This window comes from Myxine glutinosa, chromosome 12, assembly GCF_964187855.1.
Source record: "Myxine glutinosa chromosome 12, kmMyxGlut1.1, whole genome shotgun sequence".
Lineage (NCBI taxonomy): Eukaryota > Metazoa > Chordata > Myxini > Myxiniformes > Myxinidae > Myxine > Myxine glutinosa.
Window position 1 is genome coordinate 10,737,921 of NC_136272.1, and position 17,833 is coordinate 10,755,753.

The 17,833-nt window shown below is 45.2% G+C and overlaps 1 protein-coding gene across 1 annotated transcript in view; it reads left to right on the top strand.

Annotated features, from left to right (window-relative positions):
* Positions 1–17,833, top strand: part of LOC137437274 (cilia- and flagella-associated protein 337-like) — a 52,103-nt gene that overhangs the window by 4,925 nt on the left and 29,345 nt on the right. The window contains exons 2-8 of the mRNA XM_078766244.1: positions 1,405–1,450; positions 1,537–1,583; positions 1,767–1,903; positions 5,255–5,483; positions 11,550–11,655; positions 14,262–14,413; positions 16,261–16,363. Of these exons, the coding sequence (XP_078622370.1) occupies positions 1,405–1,450; positions 1,537–1,583; positions 1,767–1,903; positions 5,255–5,483; positions 11,550–11,655; positions 14,262–14,413; positions 16,261–16,363 (820 nt within the window). The remainder of the gene's footprint in view (positions 1–1,404; positions 1,451–1,536; positions 1,584–1,766; positions 1,904–5,254; positions 5,484–11,549; positions 11,656–14,261; positions 14,414–16,260; positions 16,364–17,833) is intronic.

Here is a 17,833-nt window from a genome sequence, read left to right on the forward strand (position 1 = left end):
CACGGAATTATGTCACCACGCCAGTGGGCTTTCGTGTCCGCCACAGTACTGTCAAACTACAGGTTCATTTTCTGATTCGTGCTCAAAATCAAATATTCAGGTGAAACGAAGTTGTTCCTCGATCATAAACTGACATTTGTAGACAGACAGACGGAGTGAACCAATTGCCTAACCTGGATTTTCGCTTCGCAAGATGAGCAAGATGTATGTGGGGTAATGTAAAGAATTACCAAAGCACATGATCCCTCTATTCGATGCATTTGCACAGAGATGGCGAGTTACACTTCTTTGAGCTATCTACCTTTGAACCTTACTGCCACTTCATCAATCTGGAATCGATCCCTCTGCACCTGGATTGCAGGTACTATATCAATGGCTACTTGGAAATATGCTGTACATTCATTTAAAAATACTCACATTTAGGACCACTTGATTATCCATCCGATATGATCACTGTAGATTTTCTGTAAATGTCTTGGCTCACCCGCACAGCTCGTACTTATACGTACATGGGCTGTTCAAACTGCTATAGGAAAGAGGTACTCACAATGGTTAAAAAATCTACCAATTATTCAATACTAGTAAAAAGCCCGCCAAATATGACGGGTTGGAAGAGTTTATTCGATGGTGCAGCCTCGTGAGCATGCCAACGTCGTACGCCTCGGCTTAGTGTCAGGTGTGCTTATATCTTTATTTATTAGACATCCTACGGATGTAAATGACATTCGGTTTACTCTGCACACGTTGCACATCACGTGCAGCGAATTTCACCTCCATGTGCCTTCTATTTATTGTTATTTTTTTTAAACGCTAATGTACACCACCATTGAGGCTCGGTTTGCAAGCCGGCGTCTACAATTCCAATAGAAGCAACATAATTACTCTTTTATGGAAAATGTTTTTCAAGTTTATTTTGTGCTCAAGAAATAGACCGTAGTGAACACACATTCATGTTAATAGATTGGCCTTTCAAACCTACCCTTATGAGGGGGGACAGACATCTGTACAAACACACAAACTGACATTGTGTTTTATACCGTAGATAGTTCTCTTGTGCTGGTTTGGCTGAGGGCAGGTTCAGTGCTGCGTCAACATTCTCCTGGAAAGGGTTGCAATGGGTGGTTTGCCATTGCCTTCCTATAGCAGTGGCCAGAGTTTTTTCTTTATTTGTTCAGGGTGCCGGCGATAGGTCGTCTATTCTTCACAATAAACACCATGGGATCTTTACCATCTACCAACTAAGGCCGGGCTTATAGCTAGACCGAGATTTGAACCCAGGCAAGACAGCTCAGTGGTGAGTGCGTAAACCTCTAGTCTGTCCTGCCGTCCATAATAACTAGTAAGGAAGTACATTTTGTGAGTGCTGAGCACATGCAGTCCTAATGCACCATTTCCCATGTGCAGCTGTTCCAGCGATTGCGATGGTGTGATCGTGTATGGTGACACCCAGGTAAACTGCCCTTCACCCACAATGCTAGCAATCTTACATTCTTTGTTTTTAAGTAATGAATCATTGTCATGTAATTACACCTGCAGGGCTGCGTCAATATTTTCCGACTGACGAGTGTTGGGGAGAGCTTAAGGTATGTAACGTAGGCCTACGTGTTTGTTTCATGATAATCGTCACGATTAAATTTAAATGTTGTATCGTCAGTAGGTCAGTGACTTGTTTTTAATCTTAAGGACATGGGAGGATTTTTTGCTTCGAGGGAATTATTGCAGGAATGGCGGCATTTGATCATGTTCCCACTTTCTCTCTGTAACAGACGCTGGAAGAAAGGCCAGCATCACAAGAGGATATCTTGTGTACCGCTTGATATGGTCGTTGCCTCTTCCAATGTCACGTATATCCGTTGGAAAGTCCATGACGACTGGGTCTCTGAGGTTTGTGCCCTCATGTGGGGTGAGATCATTCCTTTGTAAACATGGATCCTGAATGATTAAATCTCAAGGTGAGCATCACATTTCACTCGTCATGACGCTGAATTTTTGAGCCTTCGCCCATTTTAATAATCTTTTTCTCCACAAGACGAGGCTCATGGAATACGTAGCAAGGTCTTGTATGATATGAACTGATACTAGGCAGTGGGGCAACTCGTGGACTCAATAAGCCAGGGAATTAACACAGAAAAAGAGCAACTATATGGGATGCCTCTTCACGGTAGTTGTACCCCGCCCCCTCCCCCCCAACGCAAGTCGGGGGCCAAATCTTCCACATTCTTCCTTGCTGCCCAGATTCATCAGGGTAGCGCGGTCATGGTCAGCGTACCGATCGGTTGCCATGGACCGGCCCTTTCCCTCTTGTCTGTCTCTGTCTCTGTCTCTGTCTCTGTCTCTGTCTCTGTCTCTGTCTCTGTCTCTGTCTCTGTCTCTGTCTCTGTCTCTGTCTCTGTCTCTGTCTCACTCTCACTCTCACTCTCACTCTCACTCTATCTGTCTCTTTCTCTCTAACTCTGTCGTGGCCCTGTCTTCGTGAAGGCGTGGGTACACCATCCTGGATGTGCGGGATATCTGGGTCACTCCTGGAGTTCGATTGGCTGTCTCTGTGCCGCGGGCTTGTTCAAGGGAATTGTCCGGGCCTAAACAACAACAACAACAACATATAAAAATATGAGAGAGAAGAGGGCAAGAAATACTGAAATCAGCAAATAAGAGAGTTTGCTTAGGAAGGGTTTTTGGGGGTCATAAAGATTGTAAGTAAAGAGGGGGTTAACATGAGATGGTGGTAAACTGCCTGAAGTCCTTGAGGGAAGAGTGTGATAGAACAGGCTGTTGTAGGCCGTTCCAAATCCACAAGAAGTGAGCAACAAATGAGTTTAGGTGTGCTGAAAGTTTATCCAGGAGGCAGTTACTGGAACAATACACACATCTTGGAGTTGTTTGGAATGCTTGGAGGGATGAGAGAGAAAATCAAGCTAAATTGGAAGACCACCAACTTGCCTGTGACGTGAAAGCAAAAGACCTGCGTAGCTCTTATCGTGCGAGGTTCCAATAATGTTGAGCTTTAGATTCCACATAATCCAGCAGAGACAGATGTGATGCTGGAGGCCCAGCCCATAGGGGAGAGCAGTACTCCATCGGTCTACAGAAAAAAGCCTTATAGACTGTTAGTAGTTATGATTTTTCAAGTAAATATTTGGAACGACAGAGGATGCCCAGTGTGGGCTGGCTTTGGAGGCCAGCTTTGCTCTACGGTCGGCAACAGGAGAGGTCACAGTTGATATTTTCAGGAATTACTGCAATAATATAATTAGCATACATTTTTCTCTTTAACGAGCATCTGTCGACTCCTCGAGTGTTGAACCTTCACCTCACTGTGCTCATCATTTGCTATGGCATCAATTTTACCGGGCGTCTTCTAACCAAATTTTTCTAAATATGTCTTTACAACAGATCAAATATTATCCATGTGTACAACGTGTCATCTCTTCCAGCAATCACGCTGGCACTGCTCTCGTCATCGGTAAGACATTGAACCGGACATCTTCCTTGCACTCCATTTGTTATTTATGTTTACAAAGACACATTTAACGTCCAAATAAACACTCTCCAACAAAATGGCGCACAAGCGTGCGCTTGCCTCTGCGACGTCTGGTCTGGGCTTGACTCTCAGGCCGACTAAAGACTGGGGGATTGGTGCTTCACAAGATGGATTTTGCATCGCAAAGTGTCGTTCCTTGGATGGACATCAAGAGGGAACTCACATGTTTGAATTGATATTGATTGCTGTTGGACGTTAAATATTTCACAGTGCCTTTCGACGAAAAAAAAAATGGCTTCTTGTGGTTGTTCTGGTGGCCCCTGAGGATACACATCAGGATACCAAAGTGGGTCATGATAACCTTCGGATCCAAAAAGGCACAACGTGATGATGAAATAAACACTCCAGAAAACTGAAATACGGAAGCTCTACTTTGAAGACAACATCTAACATTTGTAAAGCAGAGAAAAGTTATCTACCTCCACCACCGAAGGTTTTCACCCCTATCTGTCTGTCTGTCTGTCTGTTTGTTTGTCTGTGAGCAGGATATCTCAAAAAGTTATGGACGAATAATGCCAAAATTTGGTGGCTGAGTTAGCTAGGTGACAACAAGCTGATTAGAAGTTGCTGTGTATCAAGGACGAATGTTCCAGATCCAGATCCGGCATATCAGTGGAATTAAGAACGTAAACTGTTCAGCTTGGCGGAGTATGCCTTCTACAGAGTACCCGTTCTAGTGTTTTTGGGGGGGAATTGTCATCAACAGGGGTGGTTTGTGACCAAACACAGTTGTGACACCTGAGAATGTCACAACATTGGATCTTGGAAAAATATGTAAAGGATGGAATTTTGTGGTTACTTCATCCGGATGTTCATACACTGAAGGCAGTGAACAAGTAGGCACACGATTTATGTCGTGGAAAAAAATGCAAATTTGGCCACTGAGTTTGTTCAATCGAGGCTGGATTATTGGGTTCAGTGAGTGAAGTCTCCCCAAATGGGATGATCAAGCCCTTGTTTGGTGAAATATAAGGAAGGCTTGGATGGCACGGTCTTAGTAGATCCACAATGCAGCGCCGATGCATGCACGGGGTTCAGGAGCATTCCAATGATAACGATGTCAGCGATTGTACACGAGTAATTGTTTTCCTTTGTTACTTGCAAAATCGAGGATTTTTCAAGTATATTAGTTGGTCTTGTGTGTTAGTCTGTCTGTCTGTTTGGTTGTCTGTCACTTGCCTACAGGTCACAATTCTAAACCGATCATCATGAAACTTTACCAAGTTGTAGAGGTAGTCACAACTGAGAAGCCTATTGATTTTGAGGTCAAAGGTCATCTTGAGGTCGAATTTCTAAAATAGTCAATTTTCATCTGATTAACCTGAAAATTAAATAGCAATTGCATAGTGAATGAATGAATTGGGCAATAAACTATTTTAAGGTCAAAAGGTCAAAGGTAAACCCAAGGTCAACCTTCTAAAATCATCAGTTTTCATCTGATTGACCCGAGTTATGATTAAGATTGTCAATTTTAATCTTAATGAAATGGCCAATTTTATGCCTCTATGGCAATTTTTTTGGGGAGGTGTGAGGGTGGATTTGGCAAGTATCATGTCCTATATGATGTCTTTCTTGTTTTTAATCTCAGGGTGTCAAGAGATCATGGGACATACCATGCCAAACCACTCTTAACTCATCAAGCGAGACATTTAACAGTCCTTGCTGCTTAGGATTCAAGAAAATGCAATACTCGTTGGAGTGTATTGTCCGCAGGCTGCACCATTGGCTCCAAGTGTCACATCGGTGACGTTAAAGAGATATCATCAGAAGGGTCTAAAAGCTGTGGCTCCAGGCGGTCACCTACTCGGCGGCAGATGCGAGACGAGACGGTGTTTCCTGTTCACAAAGGTGTGAAGACATTTGACTTCTCAAAGGATCTTGATCTGCTGGTGACCGGTGGCCTTGATGGACCTGTTCGCATGTGGAATCCCCTAGTGCCTGGGTGAGTAATGATTGAAGCTGCTTCGGGACACTTTTGGTAGTTATCCTCTCTAACTGCAAACTTTCAAATAAACTCCTTTCCATTCTGGTAAGTGATTACTTGCTTCCCTGTCGACCCTAAAAAAACACAAGACTGAAAGTCTAAGCGGCGTAGCAGGGCTTGTAAAATATTATAAACCACAAACGCATATTATTAGCTTTTTAAACAGTCGCTAATGCTGATTATAACATTAAACAAATAAATTTTGAGGAACTCTCGACATCCGTGAGGTAAGTTTTACTTACAGAACTGAGGGACGATCTACTGTAATCTATATACCCCACAAGGGTTGGGTAAATATCATGACCCTTCCTGCCACTAAAGTGGCGTTTTCTTCGCGGCATTTTGAAACCCACCAATTAAGGCTTTAATTTGAAAACCACAAATGAAACACACTTTTCCTGCTGTTTAACACGAAACTGAAAGGGAGGAAGCCCGGGTTGTGCTCATTTGCCAAGCAGCTAGCTAGCGCTTGCCAAGCCAGCCGTTCCTTAAGGGTTTTGAATGGCGTGCTTGCTCGAATGCTTAAACCAAATGGCGATATCTCCACAAGAAAACTTGGTAAATGAACACACCCAATGTTATTGAGACCCGACCATAGATCGACTGTAATCTATATACCCCAAAGAGAAATGACCCTTCATGCTCCCGTAGTGAGCGGGTGAACGAGTAAATGAAAATGTCGGTGGGTGGAGTCAGCCGTCGTAATGACATCATAGACATAATGACGTAGTGTAACGGACGGACACAAAACTGCCGCTACTTTAACATATAGATGATATATTTTAACCTCCAGTAACTTTGCAGTAACTACGAAGGGTTTAGTGTTACGATTACATTTACTATAATATTAACGTCACGTTATCATTATTTCGAAAATGACATCACTATCAAAAAACCAAGGCTAATTCCTTACTTCCGTGGTTATTAGTATTAGTACCGAACACGCTTTTCATTGATTCATGAACCATACACCGCTTCAATCAATTAACTCTGTATTCACGACTTTGGGATTAAAGTGTTATGGTTATATTTACTATATTATTATTATTATTATTATTACTACTACGAAAACGATACTACTGAAACGATACACTACTGTATTAAGAAACCTGGGCTTAATTTGTCCGAAGCGGTCCGAAGGTGAAGCATGAAGCCGAAGGCCGATATGTACCATATTGTTGCAAGAGCCATGACGCCGATGCTTTCGATATTTGATGATCATTTTAAAATCGGTTTGTTTTTTATTTCACACTGAATGAAAAACGTAAGGTAGAGCATGCAGATTGTGATATATAACAGGTTCGACGACATGTTCGGCCTGAACGAAATTGGAATCAAAATGGCGGTGTGCAGAGGGTCAGCCGCCATCCCGCCGCAATGACATCAGACTTAATCACATGACCCTGTCATGTGATCACATCCTCAGCTCTGATTGGTATACGTTTGAAGGGACATACATACATACATATACATATATGGACAAACTGTTCCAGACGGGTTTGCCCTATAGGCTATGCCGTAAAAATTCTCCACACCAGTCTTACCTACACAAACACCGTGGGATAGTTGAATCCCCCTCATCACCACACACCCATCCCCTTTCCCTTTCATCCCTCATGCCTACCTCCTTCAATCCCATTTCTTCTTCCAGACTTACCTCCTATCTTTGCTGGCCTTTCTCCTTTTTTCCATTTTTTCTTATGTCTTAACTTGTTTTCTAGCTTTCTCCTTCTACTTTTACTTTCATTACACAACTATTGGGGATGCCTCTTCACGGTGGTTGTACCCCCTAATGCAAGTTGTACTGATCAGTCCCCATGTACTGGCCCTTTCTCTCGCTCTCTTGCTCTCGCGCTCTAACTCTGTCGTGGCCTTGACTTTGTGAAGGTGGGGGGTACACCATCCTGGATGTGGGGGATCTACGGGTCTCTCCTGAGAGATTGATTGGCTGTCACCGTGCCGCGGGCTTGGTTGAAAGAACTGTCCAGGGATATACTACAACAATTTTCATTACACTCTTTGCTTCTTTCTGTCAATGCCATAAAAAAATTTTTTGTGGTTTAGCACCTTTGCATTCACAGTGTACTTTGGATTTAAGGCTTTTTCACAATTTTTTTCTTCGTTGCTTTAGGCAGCTTCTTTGTTTAGAAGAGCAGGGGATTAATTATATGAAGATCCTAGCCACCTCTATATGAAGATCCATATATATGTGTGTGTGTATATATATATATACGAGCTGAGGTACCCGGCTTCGCCCGGGTTGAATAAGAATAATACAAATATATGATGAAAAGAACATGTATATTTTAGAGCAATATCACAGTACATTTCCTACATGACGTTTTGTCAATTATCAATTTCTCAAAACCTCTTGGTATACAACATTTCTGGTTTTCTTACTTGGTGCCAAGACATAAAGATTGCTTGGTTTTCCAACCCTCGAGCAGCCCACGTACAGCTGGCCATGGGAAGTACCCGGCATTGCCGGACGGGGGAAGGGAGGGGAGGTGGAAGGGAAGGGGAGGGGAACGGGGGGGAGGGGAGGAGAGGGTGGGGAGGGGAGAAGAGGGGGAGAGGGGGGAGGGGAGAAGAGGAGGGAGGGGGAGGAGGAGAGGGGAGGAGAGGAGAGGAGGGAGGGGGAGGAGGAGAGGGGAGGGGGAGGGGGAGGAGGAGGTGGGAGGGGGGAGGGGAACGGGGGGGAGGGGAGGAGAGGGTGGGGAGGGGAGAAGAGGGGGGGAGGGGAGAAGAGGAGGGAGGAGGAGAGGAGAGGAGGGAGGGGGAGGAGGAGAGGGGAGGGGGAGGAGAAGAGGGGGGGAGGGGAGAAGAGGGGGGGAGGGGAGAAGAGGGGGGAGGGGAGAAGAGGGGGGGAGGGGAGAAGAGGGGGGGAGGGGAGAAGAGGGGGGAGGGGAGAAGAGGGGGAGGAGGGGAGGAGAGGAGGGAGTGGGAGGAGGTGAGGGGAGGGTGGAGGGGGAAGGGGGAGGGGGAGGGGGGAAGGGGGAGGGGGGAGGGGGGAAGGGGGAGGGGGAGGGGGGAGGTGAGGGGGAGGGGGGAGGTGAGGGGAAGGGGGAGGGGGAGGGGGAGGGGGTGGAGTGGAGGGGGGAGGGAGGGGGAGGGGAGGGGGAGGGGAAGGGGAGGGGAGTGGGAGGGGGGAGGGGAGGGGGAGGGGAAGGGGAGGGGAGTGGGAGGGGGGAGGGGAGGAAGAGGGGGTGGGGAGGTGGAGGGGAGGGGGGAGGTGGAGGGGAGGGGGGAGGGGGAGGGAGGGGGGAGGGAGGGGGAGGGGAGGGGGAGGGGAGTGGGAGGGGGGAGGGGAGGGGGAGGGGAAGGGGAGGGGAGTGGGAGGGGGGAGGGGAGGAAGAGGGGGTGGGGAGGTGGAGGGGAGGGGGGAGGTGGAGGGGAGGGGGGAGGTGGAGGGGAGGGGGGAGGGGGGGCTTCGCCCGGGTTGAATAAGAATAATACAAATATATGATGAAAAGAACATGTATATTTTAGAGCAATATCACAGTACATTTCCTACATGGCGTTTTGTCAATTTTCAATTTCTCAAAACCTCTTGGTGTACATTTCTGGTTTTCTTACTTGGTGCCAAGACATAAAGATTGCTTGGTTTTCCAACCCTCGAGCAGCCCACGTACAGCTGGCCATGGGAAGTACCCGGCATTGCCGGGCGGGGGAAGGGGGGGGAGGAGGAAGGGGAGGGGAACGGGGAGGAGGGGAGGGGAGGGGAACGGGGGGGGAGGGGAGAGGAACGGGGGGGGAGGGGAGGGGAACAGGGGGGGAGGGGAGGGGAACAGGGGGGGAGGGGAGGGGAACAGGGGGGGAGGGGAGGGGAACAGGGGGGGAGGGGAGGGGAACAGGGGGGGGAGGGGAGGGGAACAGGGGGGGAGGGGAGGGGAACAGGGGGGGAGGGGAGGGGAACAGGGGGGGAGGGGAGGGGAACAGGGGGGGAGGGGAGGAGAGGGTGGGGAGGGGAGGAGAGGGTGGGGAGGGGAGAAAGAGGGGGGGAGGGGAGAAGAGGGGGGGAGGGGAGAAGAGGGGGGAGGGGAGAAGAGGGGGGGAGGGGAGAAGAGGGGGGGAGGGGAGAAGAGGATGGAGGGGAGGAGGAGAGGGGAGAAGAGGAGGGAGGGGGAGGAGGAGAGGGGAGGGGGGAGGGGAGGGGGAGGGGGGGGGCGGCTAGCTTGGCAAGCGATAGCAGGATTTTTACTTTTATTTTTACCTCAATGAGGGCTATATATATAGTCCGTGCTTGGAGCCTTCAAGTTCAACATAAAGTTTTTTTATGAAAAATAATGCAGATGTATAACAATCCACCAATGCAAGTTCAGAAATGAATGCAGATCCTTTACTTTGCGATACAAACGCAATTCCCGCCATTTCCACTCACGATCGAGGCCCTCCACAGTCGGCTTCTATCAGTTCGGCCGCACCTCTTCTTCCTCCTACAACTTCGTCTCACTTCTTTCACTCAAAATGTACGAAATTCTGCCGCATGAAATTATGTAGAGGCCTCGTCGGGGGGATATAAGGTACATAAGGAAGGCGTTGTAACAGAAGTATCAAAATAAAAGTGGAAGAACATGAGGAAATGGGAGCTATTCTGGACCCACAGCCAAACCCGACAAACCATTGCTATACACCCCGAACGTCTAGCGCCGCCACAAACCACCATGGAATTGCAGGTGCGCGGTTTTTTTAAGCCATTGATATTAAAATAAAACGTAGCCTATAACCACCAGGATTTTATGCTGATTCCGAATCTGTGTCTAAAACTTTTCTCCGATGTGTAGTTCTTGAGTTATAAGCGGACATCCAGACAGACACACATATATATATACACACACACACACACACACACACACACACACAGACACTCCTCCTTTATATATATATATATATATATATATATATATATATATATATATATATATAAATAAATATATATATATATATATATATATATATATATATATATATATATATATATATATATATATATCAGTGTGACTCGGCACGCTCCGTGCGCCTCACTACGTCGTTTCGGAGGGATAGGCATTTTGACCATTTCGGTGTCTTTTGGGTTTTCATGGTGTTTTGGGTCTTCAGGGTCTTTGGGGTGTTTTGGATATTTGGGGTCTTTTGGCTCTTTTGGGTCTTCAGTGTCTTCAGGGGCTTTTTGGTCTCAAGGGTCTTTTGTTTCCTCTGCGTCTTTAAGAGTATTTGGGGGTATTTTGGGTATTCGGGGTGTTTTGGGTCTTTGGCGTGTTTTGGGTCTTCGGGGTGTTTTGGGTCTTCGGGGTGTTTTGGGTCTTCGGGGTGTTTTGGGTCTTCGGGATGTTTTGGGGTTCGGGGTCTTCGGGGTGTTTTGGGGCTTCAGGGTCTTTTGTGTCATCTGTGCCTTTTGGGGTATTTTGGGTCTTCGGGGTTGTCCAGGGATATCCAGGGAAGTCTTTTGTGTCATCTGTGCCTTTTTGGGTATTTTGGGTCTTTGGGGTCTTTTGTGTCATCCGTGCCTTTTTGGGTATTTTGGGTCTTTGGGGTCTTTTGTGTCATCTGTGCCTTTTTGGGTATTTTGTGTCTTTAGGGTATTGGGGTATTTGTGGTCTTCAGGGTATTTGTGGTCTTCAGGGTATTTGTGGTCTTCAGGGTATTTGTGGTCTTCAGGTCTTATGGGTCTCATGGGTCTTATGGGTCTTTGGGGTCTTATTGGTATTTTGGATCTTCGGTGTGTTTTGGGTATATATAAGGGGTATTTGGGTATATATATTTTGGTTTTGGGTGTATATATATATATATGGAAAGAATGGGGGGGGGGGGGGGTACAGTATTAGTTATGTATGTAGTATGTAACATACTTTTGGGGGGGGGGGGGGGCAGTAGTGGAAGTAAAAATCCACCTTTTGCGCACAAATAGTTGTGACTAAATGAGCCAGAAACAAATTATAATGATGGATGTTTCAACAACAATTTACTTTTCATGATATTAAATACAATCTTCCTTGACTGACTATGACTGCATGCTTTATACAGGTGTGCTGCAGGTGTGTTGAAGGGTCACAGGGCACCCATCTGTTACGTGGCCATTTGCCAAGACAGAGGACAAATCTTTTCAGTCGATGCCAAAAGTTGCGTGAAGGTAAGAAAAGATAAACGAGCCAATCACGTGAGCCTTTCAAGGTGGATCAGTGTTGTTTCATATTGAGAACTTGTACTTTATCAATTCCGTTAATTCTGATTTTTCATTAAAATCGATATATGATCACCATATACTTTAATATGCTCATGATTGCCTGGGGCAACTGTAACTGTCACATCTAAACAACTGGAGAGTTCATAGAACACCTTACCACACGCAGTCTTGAGATTAAGGATGTGCGAATTGTCTTTTCAACTCTTGGTTTTCGTTTCCGAGCACGGTCTATGTTAGCTTTGTTGGTGAACTTTGAACAACAGGAGTTATGGCAATATGGCACATGGCAGCCATACGAAGCCGATGGGTCAAGCGGAGCAGACAAGCTGAGCGCTCTACCGACTCTTGTCGGATAACCTGAAGATTTTTTTTTTTTTGTATACAAGATCGAGGCTCGTGTAAGAGCTATTGGAACGATCTGAGAAAAACATGCGCTGCACAAACAGATCTTTTGGACGAAGTTAGTTCTGTTGTTGCATCCTCAGGCGCCGCCATTTTTGTCTGAATCTCGTTATTACTCCGCCCTTGGAGAGTGAGGCAAATTTAATTGGTCAATACTATGTACAATTTTGCGAAATTACGACTAAACTGGAGGTTTTTGGAAGTGTAAACAAGGCAATTTGTGTTCTGCAGTGTTCAAATATATAATTCAATTGAAATAAATAAAAAAAAGTTTTTTAAAGGCTGTATAAAAAATTTAAAAAAAGCTTTGAATCGGAAGTTTACTGTCGTTGATGTACCCTCTTTACTCTTTTACACCACCTTATTAAACACGTTAAATTCCTCTTCATGGTGGTTGTATCCAATGCAAGTTGGGGGCCAAATCTTCCCCATTCTTCCCTGCTGCCTTCCCTGCGGGCACGCGCAGAGTGCCGATTGGTCCCCATGGACCATGGACCGGCCCCTTTCCCTCTTGTCTCTGTCTCTTTGTCTCTCTTTCTCTTTCTCTTTCTCTTTCTCTTTCTCTTTCTCTTTCTCTTTCTCTCTGTTCTGTGTGTGTGTGTATGTGTGTGTGTGTGTGTGTGTGTCGTGGTCCTGACCTTTTGAAGGCATCATCGTGGAAGTGGGGGATCTTTGGGTACATAATCGTGGAAGTGGGGAATCTTTGGGTACATAATCGTGGAAGTGGGGGATCTTTGGGTACATAATTGTGGAAGTGGGGGATCTTTGGGTACATAATCGTGGAAGTGGGGGATCTTTGGGTACATAATCGTGGAAGTGGGGCATCTTTGGGTACATAATCGTGGAAGTGGGGGATCTTTGGGTACATAATCGTGGAAGTGGGGGATCTTTGGGTACATAATCGTGGAAGTGGGGGATCTTTGGGTACATAATCGTGGAAGTGGGGGATCTTTGGTTACATAATCGTGGAAGTGGGGGATCTTTGGGTACATAATCGTGGAAGTCCGGGATCTTGGGGTACATAATCGTGGAAGTGGAGGATCTTTGGGTACATAATCATGGAAGTTGGGGATCTATGGGTACATAATCGTGGAAGTTGGGGATCTTTGGGTACATAATTGTGGAAGTTGGGGATCTTTGGGTACATAATCGTGGAAGTTGGGGATCTTTGGGTACATAACCGTGGAAGTTGGGGATCTTTGGGTACATAACCGTGGAAGTCGGGGATGTTTGGGTCGCTCCTATGAGATCGATAAGCGGGCTAGTTCGAGAGAACTGTCCGGGGCTATACAACAACAACAACAACACGCTAAGTTAATTATTTGTGCCTGTTTGTGTCCTTTATAGCCATTATGGACAGACTAAACCAATTTATTTACTCCTCTGTGTGCGCACTGGGTACGAGCTTCCAACATTTTGTCAAATTCAGAGCCAAAGTACTGCTAAATTGCAGCTTCGTGTTCCGATTCATGTTCCGACTCCTGTTCTGCAGTGTCCAAAATATATAATTCAATTGAAATCAAGTGGTCCCTCCATCATAGAAACGGACATATAGACACACAGATAACGAACCAATTGCTTACATGTGCTTGGGGTTAATAAACATATCACCTGCATACAACTGAGAATTGGATTGGCTATTTTTTATACTGCCAACGGCAGGTGCGGCACACAAGTCTCTAGTTTGTCTTTCAATTCATGGCATAATCCATCAGGTGCCATTTTCTCTGTGGGCAGAGTTCGACACCGAGGAAACGTGCACCGATATGCTCCCTTATGATATATCGACTGTCGGGTTTTTTTGAACACTTTGTATAACGAGTTCCGACAAGTCTTTAAACTTCGACTTCAAATGTGACAAGGTTCCTCCTCTACCAGAAACATTACAAAAAAATAATTAATCCTTTAAATAAGATTTAAAATATTAAAAAATAAATTCCCTCTTGTCTCCCGCTCCCTTTATTGTATGTTCTATGTGTGAGCTATTACACGAGCCTCGACTTCGTATACAAAAGAAAAAAGAAAAAAAAAGATAAACGATTATTTTTTATTTTTTTTATTTTTTTCATTATTATTTACAATCTTGCTTCGCTTTGCCTTGCTGTACTCTTTAAAAGTTGTTTGTGGATTGACTCTACCTTACACTTCAGGTGTGGAACGTGGGTGCACAAACTTGCATTGGCTCTGTGAGTGGACAATGCAATGGACTAGTGGGAATCGTCACCACCTGTGCTTACCTACCTACCATGCAATCACTTTGCATATGCGCCAATAGCCCGGTGCTGCTTGCCATCCAGAACAGGTAGCGCGCATGCACCTCTGTACCGGAGAGTGAAAATAAGCATTCCCTTTATGGTGCATCAGTTAACAGTGACACACTATTCTATGATGTCTATGATTTTAATGGTGTATGAATTCCATATAGACATACTTTGGGTGACGAGGGGCAGTCAATAATTAACCTTAAAATATTTTTCACAACTTGTTTATTCCATGTACGTGTGTAACAACTGTTATTTTTCAACATAATCTCCATTGTGTTCAATGCATTTTTCCAGCGCTTTACTAAGGCCTGGATTCCTCCAGAAAAACAATCTTCTGGCTGCTTGTGTAACCATTCGTGCACCGCCTCTTGGACATCTTCGTCGGATCGGAAAGTGGTTCCACCAAGCGCCTCTTTAAGTGGCCCAAAAATGTGGTAATCCGAAGGGGCAAGATCTGGTGAGGAGGATGGATGAGGAAGACACTCAAAATGCAGATCCTCGATTGTTTCAGCTGTAGCAACAGTATGGGGCCGAGCATCGTCATGCTGCAGCAAAACACCGGTAGTGAGTAGTCCCCGACGTTTTGATCTGATTGCTGGTTTCAGATTATTTTTAATGAGGTCGCAGTATGACGCATTGGTGACTGTGGTCCCTCTGGGCATGTAATGCTCCACAAGTGGGCCTCGGCTATCCCAGAAGAGCGTCAGCATCACCTTTTCAGCGGACAGCTGTGTGCGGCATTTTTTGGTCTTCGGTGAAGTTGAATGGCGCCACTCTTTGCTTGCCCTCTTCGTTTATGGCTGAAAGTAGTGGACCCAGCTTTCATCCCCAGTCACTACGCACTGTAAGAAAGCGTTGCCTTCTGTTTCGTAACGTCGCAGAAGTTCTTTAGATGCGTCCACTCGCCGTTCTTTCAGTTCCAGTGTGAGTTGTCTAGGCACCCACCTTGCAGACACTTTGCGGAACCCCAGCTTGTTGTGAATGATATGGTGTGCTGAACCAGGGCTAATGTTCAATTTGGAGACCACTTCATCCAGCGCAATGCGACGGTTTTCCCTCAGCACGCGCTCAACTCCTGCAACCATTTCTGGTGTGTCGGCCGTGTGAGGCCGGCCCGAGCGAGCAGCGTCTGCCACACTGGACACTCCACTTTTAAACTTCCTGTCCCAGTCGTACACCTGCTGCAGTGATAAACATGCGTCACCATATTGCATCTTCATTCTGCGATGGATTTCACTGGGATTTACACCTTCACTTCCCAAGAAACGGATGACAGAATGTTGCTCCTCCCTGGTGCATGATTCTGAGGGAGCCGCCATCTTGGAACTGCTCTACTGACGTCATACGCTCAATGTTTGCAGATCTAAAATAGGCAAACCATGACTCTTACCCATAGATATAACATATGTCGTCTACAACTACACACATTACATTCTCCAATTTATATCGCCATTTTAAGGTTACTTATTGACTGGCCCTTGTGTGTGTGTGTGTATATATATGTGTGTATATATATATATATATATATATATATATATATATATATATATATATATATATATATATATATATATATATAGTGTATTTTAGACTATGGTAAACACTTGGGGATCATACACCACCTTTACCATCTGCAATCAGGTCGACAAGCAGTCGTACCAGCTGTGTGATCTGCAGTAACAGTATATTACGTAGGAGTTGCCACCATGTTGGCCACACAGACTTTCAAATAAATTAAATAAATGTGATGTGTACGCCTCTACAGTAAAATAAGATTCAAATGTTAATTATATACAGGTGAACTCAATAGAATCTGCAAATGCATCATGGGTACAATGTTCTCTTTCCATATCCGTTTCCTTGTCTATCCTTGTGAACACGGAAGAAGCTCCGTTTGCGGTCCAGTACCCACCAGTCACATGACCGGTGTGTCCTGCATTGTCTATAATGGAGTGTTTCGACACATCGTCACCTGTTCTTTGGATTCGGTAGGCTGGGATACTAAACTGTCCCCAACATTTTCCCCCTGGATTGCTGTGACTGTGTTAATGAGGGATGTTCTTAAAAGGAACATAATGTCATTTTGGAGTTTGCTCTTGAAATATTGTGTTGTCAATCGGTTGACAAGATAATTCAGAGGTATAGATAGACAATTAATCTTCGAGGTATGCAATGCTCGATTCCTGACCTGGCTTCACACCGTCATCCTTGTACTTCAAAAGCAGGGCATTGCCTTCCTGCAGAGAGCATGCTAATCTGGATCTGGCCATACCAGCCGCTTGTATTCGTGGGTGGACCTTAAATATCTGATTGGATGGTCCTTTTCAGGAGTCAGTTGTGTTTCGGTCCCCGGCCAAATTTCAAATACCTGCCATAATATATATGGAGGTAAAGTTGGTAAAGCCGCCATCTTGGTAAAGTTGCAATCAGCAAACCAAATTCACAATTTGTTGATCAACTGTGGATATGCAAAGCATAGTTCCGGCTTAACCAGAGTATAGTTCAACAAACACGAAAAAATGGTAGCAGAATTTATTTGAAATAATATAACATGACGAGCTGACATATTAAATGAATGAGAGGAAGAGCAGGGCTTCAAGATGGCTGCTCACCACCACCTCAGGTAATTTCTGCTATTTCAAACTCATGATCTTTGCTGCCCTCATTAATGGCCTCCAATAGCCCACCTTTACCATTCCAGGTTATTGTTTCCCCCTCGGCCTTCACCATCCATTTTCTTCCCTTTCTTGCTAAACTTGAGCTTGTTCACCCCTGGTGTCTTGGTGATCTTCCCCCACTCTCTTTGATCTCATTCTATACCCTTTGCTCATTCTTCCTCCAGGTGTTGCTCTGTTGCATCGCTCTACCCTGCTGTTATGTTCCCACCTTTCCACCGTTATTAGTCCCCTACCGGTGTACACCGGAGGGGACTATAGGTTTGCACTCCGTCCCTCCGTCTGTCAGTCTGTCAGTCTGTCCATCCGTCACGCAAAGAACAGTTTTCCGGACTTTTTTTTCTAAACTCTTAATGCTAATGATTTCAAACTTGGTACATGGTTTCCTCATGATAAGTTACAGATCAAGTTCGAACTTCACGACGTTTCGATCATTTTTGACAAAGGTATGGCACTTTTAACTTTGGTAATTTCCCCAACAGTTTTCCGGACTATAATTTGGAGTGCGGTAAGTCAAAGCTGTTAATATTCCTTGTTTTAACTCCAATTTACATTCTTTTTTCCCCTTTTAGTGAGAAATAGGGGTCTGTGCAACCATTCATGAACTTTATTTGGTGCAAATCGGATAATTTTTAGCCGAGTTACCTCAGACCGTGAGTTGGTAATTATATAATTCACACAGTGCAATACGTGCAGGCTACTCCACGGAGCGACCTTGCGGGCTTATTTTAACTCCAATTTACATTCTGTTTCCACTTTTAGTGAGAAGTAGGGGTCTGTGCA